At 38.2% G+C, this 16836-nt stretch overlaps 1 protein-coding gene and 1 long non-coding RNA gene across 7 annotated transcripts in view; one reads left to right on the top strand and one right to left on the bottom strand.

Moving 5' to 3' along the window:
• Positions 1-16836, bottom strand: part of LOC123962509 (A disintegrin and metalloproteinase with thrombospondin motifs 20) — an 88323-nt gene that overhangs the window by 15816 nt on the left and 55671 nt on the right. For all 4 annotated transcript variants that reach the window (XM_046038678.1, XM_046038677.1, XM_046038680.1 and 1 more), the window contains 5 exons: positions 16492-16599; positions 13830-13994; positions 12760-13029; positions 10434-10595; positions 9982-10158 (listed from right to left, as the gene is read on the bottom strand). In XM_046038678.1, coding sequence (XP_045894634.1) covers positions 9982-10158; positions 10434-10595; positions 12760-13029; positions 13830-13994; positions 16492-16599 — 882 coding nt within the window. The remainder of the gene's footprint in view (positions 1-9981; positions 10159-10433; positions 10596-12759; positions 13030-13829; positions 13995-16491; positions 16600-16836) is intronic.
• On the top strand, positions 21-6978 carry LOC123962510. 3 transcript variants are annotated; one of them, XR_006822961.1, is made up of 3 exons: positions 21-293; positions 1162-1215; positions 1861-6978. It is a non-coding gene; the product is annotated as an uncharacterized LOC123962510 (long non-coding RNA). The 3 variants fall into 3 exon arrangements; XR_006822962.1 differs by having other exon boundaries at positions 1162-1968; positions 2234-6978; XR_006822960.1 differs by having other exon boundaries at positions 1162-6978.

Raw genomic sequence — 16836 nt, 5'->3', positions numbered from 1 at the left:
GGAAGAAAGGAAATCGCAGCCATACGGGATATGCTCCCCCAGCTGAACTATATCTGCATTTTAACGGTGGGAGAAAAGACGCTATATGGCAATGTGCTCCTCCTTCTACCCTGCCAACCTCATCTGTCAGCCATTAGTTAATCAGGGCTGGTAACACAGAGCACAGAGAGCTGGCACAGCTCGTGGGACCAGAGGACAGCTTCACCTCTGAGAGCAAAAAGAGGGCAAGGACTCAGGGACCTCTGCTTTACCAATCTATAGCTGGGCTGCTTCACTCACCAGCACCCACTCAGGTACGACTAATCCACAAGTGTCAAACTTTAAATGGATGTTTGCATGTCTTTTGAAAATTGGTGCCTGATTATTGAAAAGCATTCTTTGTAAAATTATAGCATTTGGTGGTTTGCACTGATGAAACATTACATGTACTTTATCTGAACTTCTATGTATGTCATAATCATTACAAACAGGTCATGTTGGTGCTCTAGTGTTAATTGCTAAGGTGTGTTTTGAATATATGGAAAAATTCTCAAGGTAACTTCAACATGAAGAGGTACCCTTTCTAAAAGTACCCCTTGAGAAAAACAGAGAGCAATGGGTCTCATGGGAAATGAAACACTCGAGACAGATTTACCCTCCCACGTTGTCCCAGCAATTAATTTCACATGATTAGGTGGGTTAAATCTAGTATAATCCGGTGATGTTGATCCAGGTATAATGTGGATTACTATAAAATGGAATGACTCACTCTAGATTTGGCACAAAGTTGAAAGTCAGTCAAGTCAAAAAGCTTTTGGGAAACAAGTTGTTTTCTAAGCAGAACAGAAAAAAGACATAATTGATATTTAAAGCCACAAGTAACGAAGAGGCAGCTCTTAAGCATTCCACCTTGTGGCTCCAAAGCAGCATTCTTGACTTGATAGTGTTTCACAGTTCTGGAACAAATCACATAATTGAGTGCTAAACCAGACCCAGCTAATTCGTGCCTTTTCTCCGTACAATAAAACCATGAAACAGCATTGTGAGTTCTGAACAAAGATGTCTGATTTTGGTTAAATGAACAAAATATTATTTCATACAAACAGATTTCTTACAGATACATTCTAACAGTATAAGCGGCCTGATATCAGATACTTTTTGAGCATTAATGTCTTTGTCTAGGACTGGCAGGCAGCAACTTGAAGATGACCCCACCCACTGCCTCGCTGTGAGCAGGTGAGCCGAAAGGACACATGGAAACTGTTAGGTATCCAAGAGATTAAATATCTGCCACTCAGCCAATATGGCAATCAAATACTGTACAGTATTCCACCAAGAGAAGGTAAATTCCACGAAAGATCAAAACAGATCAAAACTTCTTTGTGTGTGAATGTGAATTTATTTGAACTGTAATTACGCCATAAAATTATTTTTGTTTGGTAAACAATGATTTATGTTGGGGCTTAGAAATCAAAAAGACCCTCACAAACATCATAATGCAAGTTTTGCCAAATGTCAGATTTTGTCAGATCAGTGATAATGATATCTGCGTTATGTTTGACATGTTGGTTTATTCCTACATTTCAGCTGGTCTTCCACCATGCCAACTAACAATTTCTGCTAATAGGATTACAACTAGTTACTAATATACCTTAAAGATTTAGAAGAAATTATGCACTATTAAAGGCTACTTAAAGGCAATTTAGGCTACAAATGAGAGTTTTTTGTTATATGTTTCCTATATTTATTAGTTATAAGTGAGACCATATCTTAAAAATTGAGAGCCAAAGTCAAATTCCTATCACATTGCAGCACGTTCACAATGCAAGAGGATGGTAATACCAAGCATATGGTAACTATAGTTACATGGACTCTTCAAAGGAGCTCAGTGCTGACCTGGATCAAGAACAAACATGCAAGAGTAGACTGTGAAGGCAGTGCAGAATTATACCCTGGGCTACGTGTTGTCAAGTTTGCGAGATGGAGAAGGTAACTGCTCTATATGCTTAACCATGCTCATGCAAAATCTTAATTTTTCTGTACACCAAATCAAGCAATGACCAAGTAGTAATAGTTGTGAACTTAATGCACTTTAAGATAGCATCATGTCTTTTGTTAGAGCTTCTTCAGTATAACTATGTTCTCTGGTGCATAGATAAAACTGCAAATCACAGAAAGAAGGAGACAAGAGGGTGGAAGATAAAAGGTCACGGAAACTTCAGGCTGCTTTTCTGTTCATGCTCTTGTTTTGCAGGGGGGTTTCAAAGACAGAAGTCAAAACAACACATGTTGTCAACATGGTAACAGCTGGTAAGAGCGGCGTCATGGGGCAGAGGAATGTCAAGAGTCATAGATCTTTTATCCATCAGGCCAAAATAGTTACCCGGACATGCTTGAAACCACGCACAGGAGCAGTGTGAAATCCTAACATGTACATATCCAACTCACCTCATGCTAACCTTTACCAACGCCTTTCTGGTGACCAATCTCACAAGATGCTTCAAACTAGAGAAATCATGAGTGATGAAGTCAAACAAAGTAGACACACACATATCCACATGAAAAATATAGATATGTTTTGCTAACGTAAAGTACAATGATTTTGCCACATTATTAATCCCAAAATGGGACTAATTGTAAGATGCGGAAATAATTTTCTGTCTCTGTCAGTGCAGTTCCTGACAGACGTTCAGCTGCAGGAGCTGCAGCGTACTTCTGACTGCCCTAAAACTAAACAGCATATTTGCACTCCATGCCAATGTATGACTTTGTCATCTTTAAAGCTTTAAATAAACAACCAGTTGAGTAGGCATATATAGTTTCTTCAAAACGGCTTCCTTTTTAAGTCAACACCACTCAGCAAAGATACACCAAGCAACCATAAGTCAAAACGAAATGACAAAACAGTTTTTCCATCTGTCCAAACATTCCTCTGAGAGCTTTTTCCATTACTACGTTATACTGAAACATCTAGCACTGCTCGAATCAGTACTGAAGATGGGGAAAATGAGGAATAACTATATGAAAAGATACAAATACAAAAAATTCAAATTCTTGATGACAGAACATGAAAAATACAAAAAGCAGACCAGCCATGAAGTTTTAAAGTTGTGACCTTTGACACAGGACACCTGCTAGGCGTGTGTCTCATAACCACATCCACAGGCAGAACTGAATTGACAATATTCCTTTTTTATTTAAGTGCAAATCTTAGTGTTTATCAAAATTGTTATTTTATTTCAGGTCTTGACATAACACTAATGCCTCCATTAGAAGAATTTTTTCCAGTACAGCGGAAATTCTCAACAGGGAGTTTGTCTCAGTCAATAAATCATTTAGTCGATCAACAGGAAATGAATCTACTGATTGTTTAAATTTTCTCAAAGGTAAGGATGTCCTGCTTGTCTTTGTCTTATATCATAGTAAATTCTTGAACTGTTGGACAAAATAAGATTTTACCTTGGACTTGGGGGAACTGGAGGGGACATTTTTCACTATTTTCCAATGTTATATTGACCCATCAATTTATCGATTAATCAGGGAAATAATAATTATTTGTTGATGAAAATAATTGTTGGTTGCAGTTGTTTTTCCTTTGAATGTTGGTGTCTTTTAGCAGCAAGAGGAGAAGGGACCGAAGAAATAACTTCAATGAATAGAGCATCAGGCACTGACTGACATATTGGAATTTCCTCACATCTGTGGACCAGTGGCTCTGCTAACATAGAACAATGAACCATTAGAAACAGGTAGGTAACTCGCGTGGTACAGCACACGCACTTAAATAATAGGTTCAGGCTAAACAGTACAGCTAAATCTCTAACCCTCTAAGGTGTAGCTAAAACATCAGCCTTTTACATTAGAGTTGAAATGAAGTACTATCAGTGCCCTGAAAGTGGGCTAGAACACCCATCTCTCACGGTCTCTCCGCTAAGTGGGGAAAAAGCTCTTTGACAGAGATGTCGAGTCCCTCAAACTCCATTTCACTCTATCAACTTGACAGCATAGACAGGCCCAAACAGGGCCAGGCCCCACCAAGTCTGACGTGGTAGCCTCATGTGAGAAGAATATACATTTAAGTGGTGTCTAAGAAGTAACTCCTAGCGGCTTAAAACCACTTTATAATACTTGACCGACAGGTTGAGGAAAAGCGGGCGCTCTCTACCTGTGTCAAAGGGAGGCCAACCTAAATGCTTCCAGACTTTCACGCCCTGTTTCCTCTTATTTCATCTCATTGCATCTGCTCCCAACTTGGATCACCCACAAAATAACTTCTATCCTTACTAGATGGGCTCCTCTCTTCATTTTTTTCCAATGCCCTGCACAAACTCATTGTGGTTTGGACTCAACTCTTATTCCTTCAGATTGGGTTTTGCGTCTACATTAGGATAATCTTTTAACTGCGCTCTAAGCTACATTAAATTGTGGTGATGTTTATGCAAAGTAAATCTATTTTGTGCAATATGTTACAACTTATCTTCAAGCTATCCAACTGATTGACCTATAAAAGACTTCCATTCCTAATGTGAAGGCCTTGCTGTAATCCAAATATTTTGAATCTTCAGATAACATCTCACAGCATCTGGTTTTCTGCCTCCCAAGTCTTAATGGTTTGCCAAAATCTGTAGGCCATAGTGCTTGACTTTTAACCAGCAAATCATCAACTGAACTATTTTGCTTTCTCTCAAAGGCCAAAATGAAACATTATATCCCGACTCAGATTTAAATTAAAGCCATGACAAGAACCATGCTTGTGAGGACCAGGGCGGATTCTTCCAGCCGCTGCTTCAATTGCTTACACTCAACTGGCATATGGGCAGGATCAGGAAACACAAGCCCAATGATGTCACAACCAACTGACCCAAGGGTGACAGGTTTGGAGAATGTACTTGCCCACTGCCCTCAGGCCAAAGTATGTCAATGTTGTGCATGTGGATTTCATTTAAAGCAGCATGATTAGTTCACAGACGCACAGCTGCGATCCCCTACCATGGGAAACCCACTCTTGACAGGAAACAGTATGTTTTTCTTAGCAACAAACAGGCATAAATTACTAAAATGGTGCCTTGGTTTTTTTATCACATAGATGCTGCTTGCACACATTTGACATCAACATTGTTTTTAGGGTAATTTCCATTAGATAATGATATTTACATTGCTGATGAGTTTATGTTGAACTGTGTCTGCAATCCTATATTTGTGCAATAAATGTGATAATTGCTTCGTGTCTTTTTGTTTGTATATATCACAAATGTGTTTTGATAGCCTGTATTTGGAAAATGAAGGTGTTTTTTAGAGTTTCTGAAGCTGTCACATGTACAAGATTAAAAATGATTAAGGGTCCAGGGAGAAAAATGGAGGCAGATTATTTTGGAGACAAATTTAAGAAAAGATTTAATTAAATTTGTAAACTTGCTTTTGGGCATTATTGTCCTTCTATAATTGAATGCCAACATAAAAGATTACTCAATATTATATTACTGAGTAATTGAATAACATATTACTCAATAATATTGTTAAGATGGTACTACATCATCATTAATAAAGCCATTTCCCAGGTCTTTAGGTTTATTTCTAGGAATGTAGCCTACATTTTAAACATAAGAAAAAAAAATATTGAAGAAGTGGCTTGGCTAAAATCCCTTACAAGTAATACTATCTGTGGAATAATCAATGTATGAATTACATTCCCAAGAACGGATTAAACAGTATACAATAATATAATACCTTTTGGGAGAATATAGAGCATGTGTGAAATATATTTACAAAAAAAGCATTTTAGTCTTGTTGCAAATTGATGTGACTGATGTTTGTGGCGCAAAAGTGTTTTTATTTAGCATAAAAAAATATTTTGGGGATGCTACCAACCAAAGAGGCCATGACAAGACATAAGAAATATTTTGACAATATTATGTAATACAAGATATCCTAGACCATTTTATCCTCCTCTGACATTTAAAAGAGAATCAGCTCCTAAACATTTGCTTGATCACTAGGACAATATTACAATTTTGGTTCTATGAAATGATAAAAAAATTTAAAGACCGTCTGAACGCTTCCTTGTGTACATGATAGAAGTCTGAGTCTAAGATTGTGTGAAGGTAATTTGATAACTGATGTTATCGAAACTTAAGATTTACGTTTAATCATTTTGATCAACACTGGATGCTGCATGTAGGCGACCGTGTTGCATCATAAAGAGCTACATTAAATGAATGCTTTACTGCAGTTGGTAAATTAGAGGTTTCTTATTGTAAATGTATTAATATAATGATACCCCTATATTTACTTGAATTACTAAATTCATTGAATGAGTGCCTGATATTACTTCTCACACATGTGCTTTGAAACACTATTTTAATTTAAAAAATACATAATTCAATTAAAGTTTTCTGTAAATGGCTTTCTAGGGCAGATCCAAAAATCTCATGAACTAAAAAAACCTTGCCAGCATGAATTAATATCAATTATTGTTGTAGAAAAAATAATACTCTGTCCGGCTCCTGCCAAATGCATTACAGAGAGTTCCATTATTGCAATGGTAAACAGATGTGCCACACAGCGCCTTTGATTTGGACTGTGTATGTTTTCCCCAGGGAGATTACAAAATAAAATGTTAAAACGCATAAAAGGAAAAGAGCTGTAGTGTTTTTACACTACATTCTGCAGAGGTACGTGAAGTATAGAAACCCCCACTGACTTAATTATTATAAGGATTACTGAAAAAGGCCACTACACAGAATGCCCTGAAATGAGTCAAAGTCAAATGAGGGTCAAATGCCAAAATACCACATAATGACCTATAACTTAAGTCTTTCCTTTGAGCTGGTTACAGTAACACTACATAGTACATGAACATTATGTAAAAGTATTGCATACACATGGTTTATCTGAGCAAATTAGTGTACTACGAAGGTGCTGTATATGAAAGAATACCCAATGTATCTAAACAAAAACTCTTCCCCTATTAAACCAATAAACTATTTATCCCAAGTTTTACTATTTAGTGTATTGTGTCTTATTTTCTGATCTTGTGATGTGGTTCCCTAGAGACATGTCTGTAGGATTTATATGTGTTAATAACCTACATAACACGTAGACTGTACATTACGCTCTTCCTTTAGAGTACAAAGTAACTGCTAAAGTTGTTAAACAGCCCTGTAATTTGTTTGTCAGTAAAATATTGCATTGAGAAACAACACAAATTTCACAGGTATGTTTCTTTAATAATCTGTACAATGGGAAAAGCTAATTCAACATGTTTATGTATTTTTGCACGTGAATGAAATAAATAGCAAAAAGAACAACAACGAACCAAAATATGCAAAATAAAGAAGAGTTGCTCCCTTGAGTTTGGCAAACACAAGGTTAAAAAAAAATAGATTAGGAATGAAAACTGCCATGGCTGTGGAGTCCTGTTTGTAGTGGAAGTCTTGGTTGAGAATGACACAGAGTGAGAGAAGCAAAAAAACAAAGAAGAAGACTGCAGACATCCTCACTGAGAGGACACGGACATGAATATAGACCCAACTGCAACACTTCACCTGAAATATGTGTCATAATCATTTTATGTAGCCTTAACCAAAATGTTATTCATGGTGCTTACATGTCACATTGTTAAAATGGTCACAAATTGCCTGAGTCTCTAAAGCTACACAACCAGTGTCAAAGAGCACCTGAGAGACATATAATCAGACTGTAAAAGGCAAAAGCACTGTGGATCCTGCACTGAGTGAGAGTCTGGCTGGATACGTAAAACTGTCCTTAAAGAGTAACTTAATACTAGGCTGAAAAGCAGCATTTCACTTCCCGCTCTAGGTTCTTCAAACACTTTTAAGGTTTGGTGTTCAGAAGTGTGCCTAGTTGCACCTGTAACCATACCTATCAGTGATGTCATGGTGTATTGACACAATCTTGAGTACACCTCTACAGGACTGCAGCAAAGTGAAGGGTTAAACCTGGTGATTAGTTGCTCTTTAAGGCTACAACAAGTAAAAGCAATAAGAGCAGCTTCATTTGGCCACATTGTTAAGCAAAAACCTGCTCTTCCTGCTTTGTACTGGCTAATCAGCCAGAGAGATTCAGATGAATGTGATGTTGTGATGCTGTAACTTGCCAAGAATGAATAGTTTCTACCTGCTCCCAGTAACATCATGTTTTAAGTATGGATTTGAAACAAAGTCAGCCCTAGACTCTGAAAATCTATGTGACTCATTTCAAGTGGACATTTTTGCTTTTCAAGACAACAGGGCCAAAGCCATGCGGGATTGTTACCCATAAGCCTATATATTTACATCACTGACCATGTCATGTGACTGCAGACACTGACTGAAGTGGCATTGCTTCTCCTTACTGTAAAAGGCCCCAACCAGTAGTGTTTAGGTGACCTGTGTCTAATGACAAATAATTCAAGTAAAGTGTTACATCAATCTTAACTGGAACAAAACATTAAAGCTGCAACAATTAATAAGCTATTGTAAACAAATAAATAAGTTTCATTTGAAAAACAAAATCCTTCAGAAATACAAAAACTGGCCAAAGGACTAAACAGACACAGCAACAAATGACTATAACTTTATAAGAGAGGTATCTGTGTGCTTTAGTTTGTATTATAGACATTGATGAAAGCTGAAAAAGAACGGCTCAATGATCTCCTCGATGTACTGCAGTGACACGTTTATGTTCAATAAGCTGCACTGATGATGCCTACCATTAACAGAATAAATAAATTCATTCTAAGCCTGGAAATATGATAAAAACTTTATCTTCATGATACCGACAATGCACCATTATATAATGTAAAATTTAATAGCACCTTACCATAACAAAGAAACTGGATTAAACCTCAGACTGACATCCTTTCACAGATATGACATTAGGATTAAGTCCAAAGTGTCCACCATTTCCATTAACACTTAAAATGATTCATTTTGACAAGCCATTGTTTTTTGTGACATAGCACAAAATCTTGTGCCCAATGGACTGTATGTAAAGTAAGAAGCAGGTAAAGAAATATGTTTGAATGGTAATTACAGTGTACTTTATCAGCGCTTCCGCCCGTTTTCCTCTGTGATATAGAATACATCATATATTGGACAATATACTTTATTGAAATATAAAAAACTATTCATATTTTTAGAAATAATATTATTATTATGCCTAATTTCAATGATTTCAAGGCACTTTTAATTTAGTTTTTGAATATTGTTTAAGGTTAATTTGTATGAATATGAAGCCATTCCGAATTGCATTTCAACGTAAGTAAAAAAAACACATTATCAAAAATACAAATGAAACATGTTTTGAAAATATTTTCCTCTGTACAAATTGTATTTACTCATAGAGAGATATGAGAGGCCTTACCAAGAATAACAGCAAAAATATTAAATATAATATTCGGTAACGAAACTAGCTACTTGAAAAACAAAAATCATACTGTACAGAGATACATATACAAAATACACTGACAGTCATTTGTTGCTGTTCAATAAAGATCATAATATTAACTCTTATACACAAATATACACTTGTGTACATCGTATACATGGTGAAGACAGCAATAACAACAAAGAACATTTACTTCACGCCTCATATATGAAATAAATATTTTCTAGAGTTAAGCCTCTACAAATATATGGCATTGTTGGACAACAATGTCCTGATTTATAGGTTTTAATTTGGAGCCTTGGTGCAAAATGGGATCCATGTGTTTTTAATGATCCCTAAGTGGAGCAGCATTGTGTTTTTGTTTATTGTTTCTTTTTTTCATGATTCTAATCAGCACCATGCCACTGCAGGGCCCATATGGGTGGGCTGGCGCTGGTTAGCCAATACTGGCGCAAGAAACCCAGCGCTCACGTTAGAAACTCCTACAGTTTAAGGCTAAAAACACACTCAGTGCACAGGCCTGAAGTCATTTTAGCACAAACTATGTCTACTCACAGTGACGCGCCCTCAGAGAGGAAGATAAGTGATGGAGGAAAACGAATAGTACTATCGTACCGGCTTCCATGGTCGGCGGTGCCAGGAGGCAGAGCCTGGGCAGGCCTGCAGGTTGCATTGCTCCATGTCGGTCGGCTTGTCAAGGACATCACAGTTGTAGTCATTGAGCCTCTGGCCGTTGGGCCTTTGACAAACCACCAGGCGAGTCCTCCTTCCTCCACCACAGGTCTGGGTGCACTGAAATTAACAAACAGAAATTCATGTTACACTATTATATAAGAATGTGTCTTATAATGTGCTTCAGTGGGGCATCTCTGGACTCTTTCAGACTGAGATTGGACAAATACTGTTTTTTGTATAAAAAGTGATAAGAGAGAGACAGACATACAGACAATTTAGACAAAACAGATGATAATTGTGAAAAACAAAGGTGTGTGGGAAATGTAACAAAGTTCACAATGAGCAAGTGGTGTAAGTGTAAGAGTATGGACAAAAACCCAACATAACCTCACCTCTCCCCAGACACCGTAGTTCCACAGAGGGCAGGGCCCAGAATCACAGCTCTTAGACTCTGTAGGTTTGACCCTCTCATCACAGTAGCTGTTGCTGCGTCCATCAGCATCCTGACAGACCACCACTCGCCTCTGGAAGCCTCCTGCACAGGTACTGGAACACTGCAGAGCAAACAAAGTGTGTCAATGAGGACTATGACAAATGCACACACAAATATGCCTCACAAGCCATAATTGGTTGGGTTTAGCTGATCTTACTGGCTGTTGATTTAACTGTTGATTTATGTATTTAAAGGAAGCTTTTTTAAGTACTTGTATGTACTCATACTGTAAGGCCTAGCATGATGTGTACATTTCTTAGTTAGATGATTGGGATAGGTGGGATACATACATGTCTTTAAGTTTTTCCATTTATATATTATTATACTATACTAGCACCAGTAGATACATTTGTACCTAATTCTACACTTCACTGCTGTTTAATTTTCGTACATAAATAACAAAAACAAGCTCATGCTATGGTTTGTTTCAACAACTCAAGCTCTTATGCAACATTTTTTACACACCTGCTAAGTTTAAACATATTAAAAGCATTTAGCCCTTCTTTTTTACACTTAAAAAAAACATACATTACAAAACATAATGTAGCGGATTTCATAGATTCCACTGAAATTGGTCTTTTTAGTTTTTAGAAACCAGAAAAATACAGGCACTCATGTACAGACACACCCAAATACATACACAATACACAACCTGTTTGATGAAACATGAGTGCAACCAAGACCAAACCCAGCTGCAATGTTCAAAATGTTTTTCCAAAGATGAAAAACATCAGTCCATGAATGACAGCCTCAAACACTGAACAACACAGCCTTGAACAGAGCAGTAGGTACACTCTGCATCCAATTAAAATTACACATCCCCACTGTCAATGGGAGTGAGTACATTCAGTGCTCTTTATATATATGTGAGGGAGGACAGCACAGAGTGAGCCTGAACAGCAGTGATTACAGTCAAGTTCATCATGTGAGACTGAAAAGTGTGCAAGGATGAATGCCTCTGCTGGGGGATGGGGTGGTGGTGGAATAGAACAATGTTCTTCTCATGCCTTTCAGAAAAAGGGAAAAGAAGATAAAACCCCACAAAACATTTAACTCCTAACAAACATTAAATTGATCTCTCAAATAGAGTTTCATAGTAAAATAACCAGGTCTTTTGATGGAGTAACAGCCATCTGTTAACTGACTTGTGCTTATTAGAAATGGAAATTAGGTGTTAAATCTTAGCCTTTCACTTCTGTCAATTATCCTTTGGCAGGGAGCAGGTCCTCTCTTTAAAACAACACACTGGGCTCTGTATTCATGAGACTAGGCTTACGCTCAAGTGAAAGCACAAATTTGGGGTGAAAGAGCACATAACATATAATGGCTGCAGGGATTTAATCAACTAAAAGTTAAGGCCATCATGCATCCTACAATTGGTGGAAGATTATACTATTATTAAGAATCACCCATTACTCATGTGTAGCACATACAGTACCTAAGAACTGCAGTAAAGGTCTACATTGCACCACCACCATGTAAAGCCAAAATACAGCTCAAGGGGCTTGTGCTTGCAATAAGGCTCATCTGTCTTCTTGCAGATGTGAAAATAGCAGATTCGGTAAATGCAAAAAATGTTAAAAATTAAATTGAGCCTGACCAAAAAACAAACAAAGAAAACATTGTACCTGCTTTTTTGACAATTTGATTCAAGGCCAAGGACATTAAGAGAATTAGGACCAGGAACAGCCCTGAACCATTTGGGTTTGTACATGTCCAATGAACCTTGAAGTAACCGAGAGTTTTTCTTGGTTACACAGCTATAGAGCCCTAAATGTCTATACATACACTGACACATCATATATACACTCTAAAGTCCCAAACATGCATTGAAAACTGTCCCCTGGTGCTGTTTGTCAAGTTCTTTACCATGTATGGCCCTCTGCCTGAGGAAATGAAAACATCTGCCAATGTGTTAATGTGTTCACAAGAATGTGTTTACGGACACGCACAGGCCCTCAGGACAAAACATTATGCATACTACAGCATGTACCATGCTGACCATGCATAAAAAAACATTTAATTCTTCATGGGCTTTCTTACGAAATTTACATTTTGTGTGCCAATAACGAATATTAATCAGGCTCCATGAGAAGCTCTTGAGAAACGTAACTAATGGAGAAGTAAATGATGCAAATTATGACTGAAATTTCAAAAGTGAATCTACCACAAGACAAAATACTTCTGCTCAGTGCAATTTCTCCAAAATCACATGCTGAACATACTGCGCCCCAGGGTCCAGTCCTCCACTGGTTGTCTGCTGACGGCACATTCCAGCTGCTGTGGCCAGGATGGCGTCCCGGGTCCTGGGGATATCCGTAGGGTTGGTCATTGATGCGCTGACGGTGGTAGATAGAGGAGCAGGGCGCCGCCGTACAATCCTGTTCTGTTGCAGGCTTATCATCCGGATCACAGAAAGACTCGTCCACTGGCTGGTGGTAGTTAGAGCAGACCACCTGCCTGCTGTTCCTTCCTATGCCACAAGTCACTGAACACTTCGGACATGGAGGAGAGAGGTGTTAAACATGGAGGTCCAATAATGTAAAAAACTAAACAGTAATTTTATCTTGAATTAATTCAGACTCAGCTACATGGTCTGCAATGCCATAAGAATTGTGTTCTAGACTGATGTGGTCTGACGTGATGATGTGATGTATTTATTCTATACTTTCTAAATGTGACAGTATCTTGACATTTAATCTCTGCATTCCTTTTCCCAAGGCCTCTTCCATTCATTTCTTGAATGAGATTTTTATGGAAGATTTTCCAGGTTCTAAAACAGCCCTAAGTTTTGGGAGTGTTGTTTTCATTGATTGCTCCCATATACATGTATTGTCCCATATATTGCTTCCTGATGTGATGTGATACACCACATCCCGTGAATGGGAATTCAACAGCAGTAGAAATTAGCTTAACATGGCATGAATTTCACGAACTTAAGACCTCACATATTTCATTTAGGCTCTTAGATTTAAAGAGGACTTAATTTCACACGAACACATGATTAAAAGATTGCGACAGTATCACTGTAAATCATCCCTGGCTATTTAACTGCCAGTTAGACAATCCCCAGCCCTGGTCTTTTAGAGACATCATCAAAAGATTTGGCTCTCTTGCCATGTCGACATTCACAAATCAATACTTAACTGTCCAAGATCACGACAGAACCAAATGGCCATCTTGTTTCAGGGTGATTTTCACATTGTTGGAAAAATGAACTGTGAGTGATTACTGAAAGTCTCCAGAGTGGAAAACATCTGCATTGACTGGACACAGTGTTGGATGTTTAACTCACAGGAGACCACTCCCCGGCACGCCATTGGCCACAGGGGCTGAAGCAGGCGGAGGACTCCGGGGGGCGGGGCAGGTGGGCACAGTGTGATTCGTCAGCCACTCCTCCCTGGGCATCTCTGCAGCTGACATAACGTGCCTGTTTTCCCCTGCCACAGGACACCGAGCACTGGAGAACATGCGGATACAAGCAGATCGGAGATAAATATTTGTCTTATGTGGAATTTTAAAAATGTTTGTATCATGCGGTTTTTAAGTGATGCCATTAAATGCATTCTAGTTTTCAAAATTATTACAAGGTAGAGTGCGACAGTTTAGAAAATGCACCACAATGTTGCCATGTAAGCTGTGCCATACTATTTTTGCAAAGTGGCAGACCAAAATGGTAATGAGATATATACTGTATGTAATATATATCATGTATCTATAGGTTTATAGTATCTGTAGAAGACATATACTCGATATTTTATAGTAAGTGACATTGGTGAGCTGCAACAATATTTCCCTGAAAGTTACCCAGCGCCCCCTTGTTTCTTAAAAAATACATTTTTGATCACTTCCTTGAGAAGATTCCCACCACAATGCAAATAGCACACTTCAAAAAAGTTGTAATATCTTGTTTGAGGATGATTTATATCATATATGTTATGTTGTTGAGCACAATTTGCATTCGGTTATTAAAGAAGTGGTATTATGCTCATTTTCAGGTTCAAAATCTTATTTAGGGGTTGTACCAGAACAGGTTTACATGGTTTAATTTTCAAAACACACCATATTTTTGTCATACTGCACATTGCTGCAGCTCCTCTTTTCACCCTGTACTCTTTGAACTCTTCGTTTTAGCTATAGAGTGATACATCTTGCCTCTACATGATCTTTGTTGGGAGTTCCACATGCGCCGTTCCTAGTTAAGGACTACTAGCCAATGAGAAGCAGAGAAGGGCGGGTCAGTGAGAAGCCGGTAAACACAGCTTCGATTCAGCTGTATATGTTGACGACCAGCTTGGCAACATAGACTGGAGAAAGAGTTTCAGAGTGGTGAGTTATTAATCTGTAACAAATGTATCTTTCATCCATAAAGTTTTAACTGAGCTCTGTCTCTACATCACAGTAACAACTTTATGTCCACTGACTGGAGGGTAGCTAGTGTTTGGAAGGGAGAGGAGAGGTGTGTGCTGCAGCTCAGTGTTTTTCCACTGGTGTTTTTGAGGGCGTGTCGGACAAGCCGCTTGGCGAGCGTTATATGATGCGCATTTTGCTTAAGGGAAACGGCTGGACTATAAACGAGCTGTTTTCCAGCAGTTCAGAGCAGAGTTTTCTGTGGGAGGTGGAAACTCCCTTTGGGCTGGACTTTGGGCTTTTTCACTTTGCAAACCTATTACATGCACAAAAAAGATATATAACTCAATAAAGGAGAGGGGAAGTGCCAAAAAGCATAATACCACCTCTTTAAATTTGTTTCAGCATAAATAGTCTTGATCTGTCTTTTCTGCTCCTGTTTTTTTTACCGGAGCTGACAAACAAACCTGCATTCACGTTTGTTTTGTTGTTGTTTTTTTTGATGCTAGTAGGTTTTTCAAGACTTGTACAATATTTTGTTGTTGTCTAGAGAAGGATTTTTTGCAGTTCAGTAACATCTCCGATCATCATGTGTCCATGTTATAAGAAGTAACAGACATTTCTAAATGTAACAGCAACATTTTTGGATGAAAATCATATTGTGGATTCTTTACCTGGTGTCACAAAAAAATGTGTTAATGATTTTCTCTACTATTACTTGTGTCCTGAAATGACTCCCTAATCAATTTTCACCTGCTTATAATTTAAAGCTGTACCCCTGCCATCTCAATGGGACATCACGGTCAACATTTTTCAGGGGATGAATACCTAATGCAATCAAATGGCTCCAGCTCAAATAGGCATGTTATTATTCCTCTCATATCAGTGACACTCCAAATAGGATGGCAGGTCCGCTGTTTGGGGGAATGTGTATCTGTGCATATATTGTGTGTGTCTGTTAGACCACACTGGCGCTGGCCTCTTTGACATGTGAGCTCACACCAACTTTCAGATTGACAGACGGGGTTCAATCTTAGAAACCATAGACTTGTGTTTAGATGAAATCTGGTTTTCATTTGCGACGAGTAACAATGCAAAGTATCACAGAGACAGAGGGGCCTCTCAGCCCAGACAGTGGAGCCTGTGTGTGTGTGTATGTGTGTGTGTAGATGCAGCAGGGGGTAAAAGAGTCAATGCCAAACAGGATCGTGGTCCTGTACAGTACGTACTGAAAGAATGTTGGGATTTACAATAAAGTTGATTATGTCAACCTTATATTTGAAAACACACATGCATGAGACTCATCATTACTAGTGTGGTTTTCCTCTATTAAATACACAGAAACACACGTACACACAGATAAACAACCTTTTTCATCAGTTTTCTCATTTTTAATTCTTTGTTTAAGACAGGGTCTGATTCCAAAGCCCAGTAGATCATGCCCCTCAAGCTATACACACACAGAAAGATGAATGAAACAGCACACAGGTTTGTATATCATTCAACAAAAACCGCATTGCTTTTGTATATTCTTTTGGACTGTATAAGGTTAACCTACCGACTGTAACGTGTTCTGAAAGACTTAATAAACCCTACTTGTTCCTTACCGCAGTCCAGGAGCCGTATCTCCACTGAGTCAGGAGCTGAGCAGAGTTGTCAGGAAGTGGTGTGCTCTGTGGCAGAGAGGACCATGGGCACGCATGCATCTCACAGTCCTACAAAAAACAATCATGCAAATAGAGTAAAATTAGTAATTATCGAGAGTCATATATCACTACATTGCAGTGGCGGGAGTAAATATGCCAAGAATATTTCTAAATACATTTCAGAGACTCCGTTGGATGCAAAGATCTAGAACATGTGCTCTAATGACTAAAATTGTCCAAAAGGAACAGGGTTAACGGTTATAGACAAATAACCACACAAAATAAAAAATGCTTGAAACATAAGGT

The sequence above is a fragment of the Micropterus dolomieu genome, linkage group LG22, assembly GCF_021292245.1.
Source record: "Micropterus dolomieu isolate WLL.071019.BEF.003 ecotype Adirondacks linkage group LG22, ASM2129224v1, whole genome shotgun sequence".
Taxonomy (NCBI): Eukaryota; Metazoa; Chordata; class Actinopteri; order Centrarchiformes; family Centrarchidae; genus Micropterus; species Micropterus dolomieu.
This window is presented reverse-complemented; position numbering and strand designations above follow the sequence as displayed.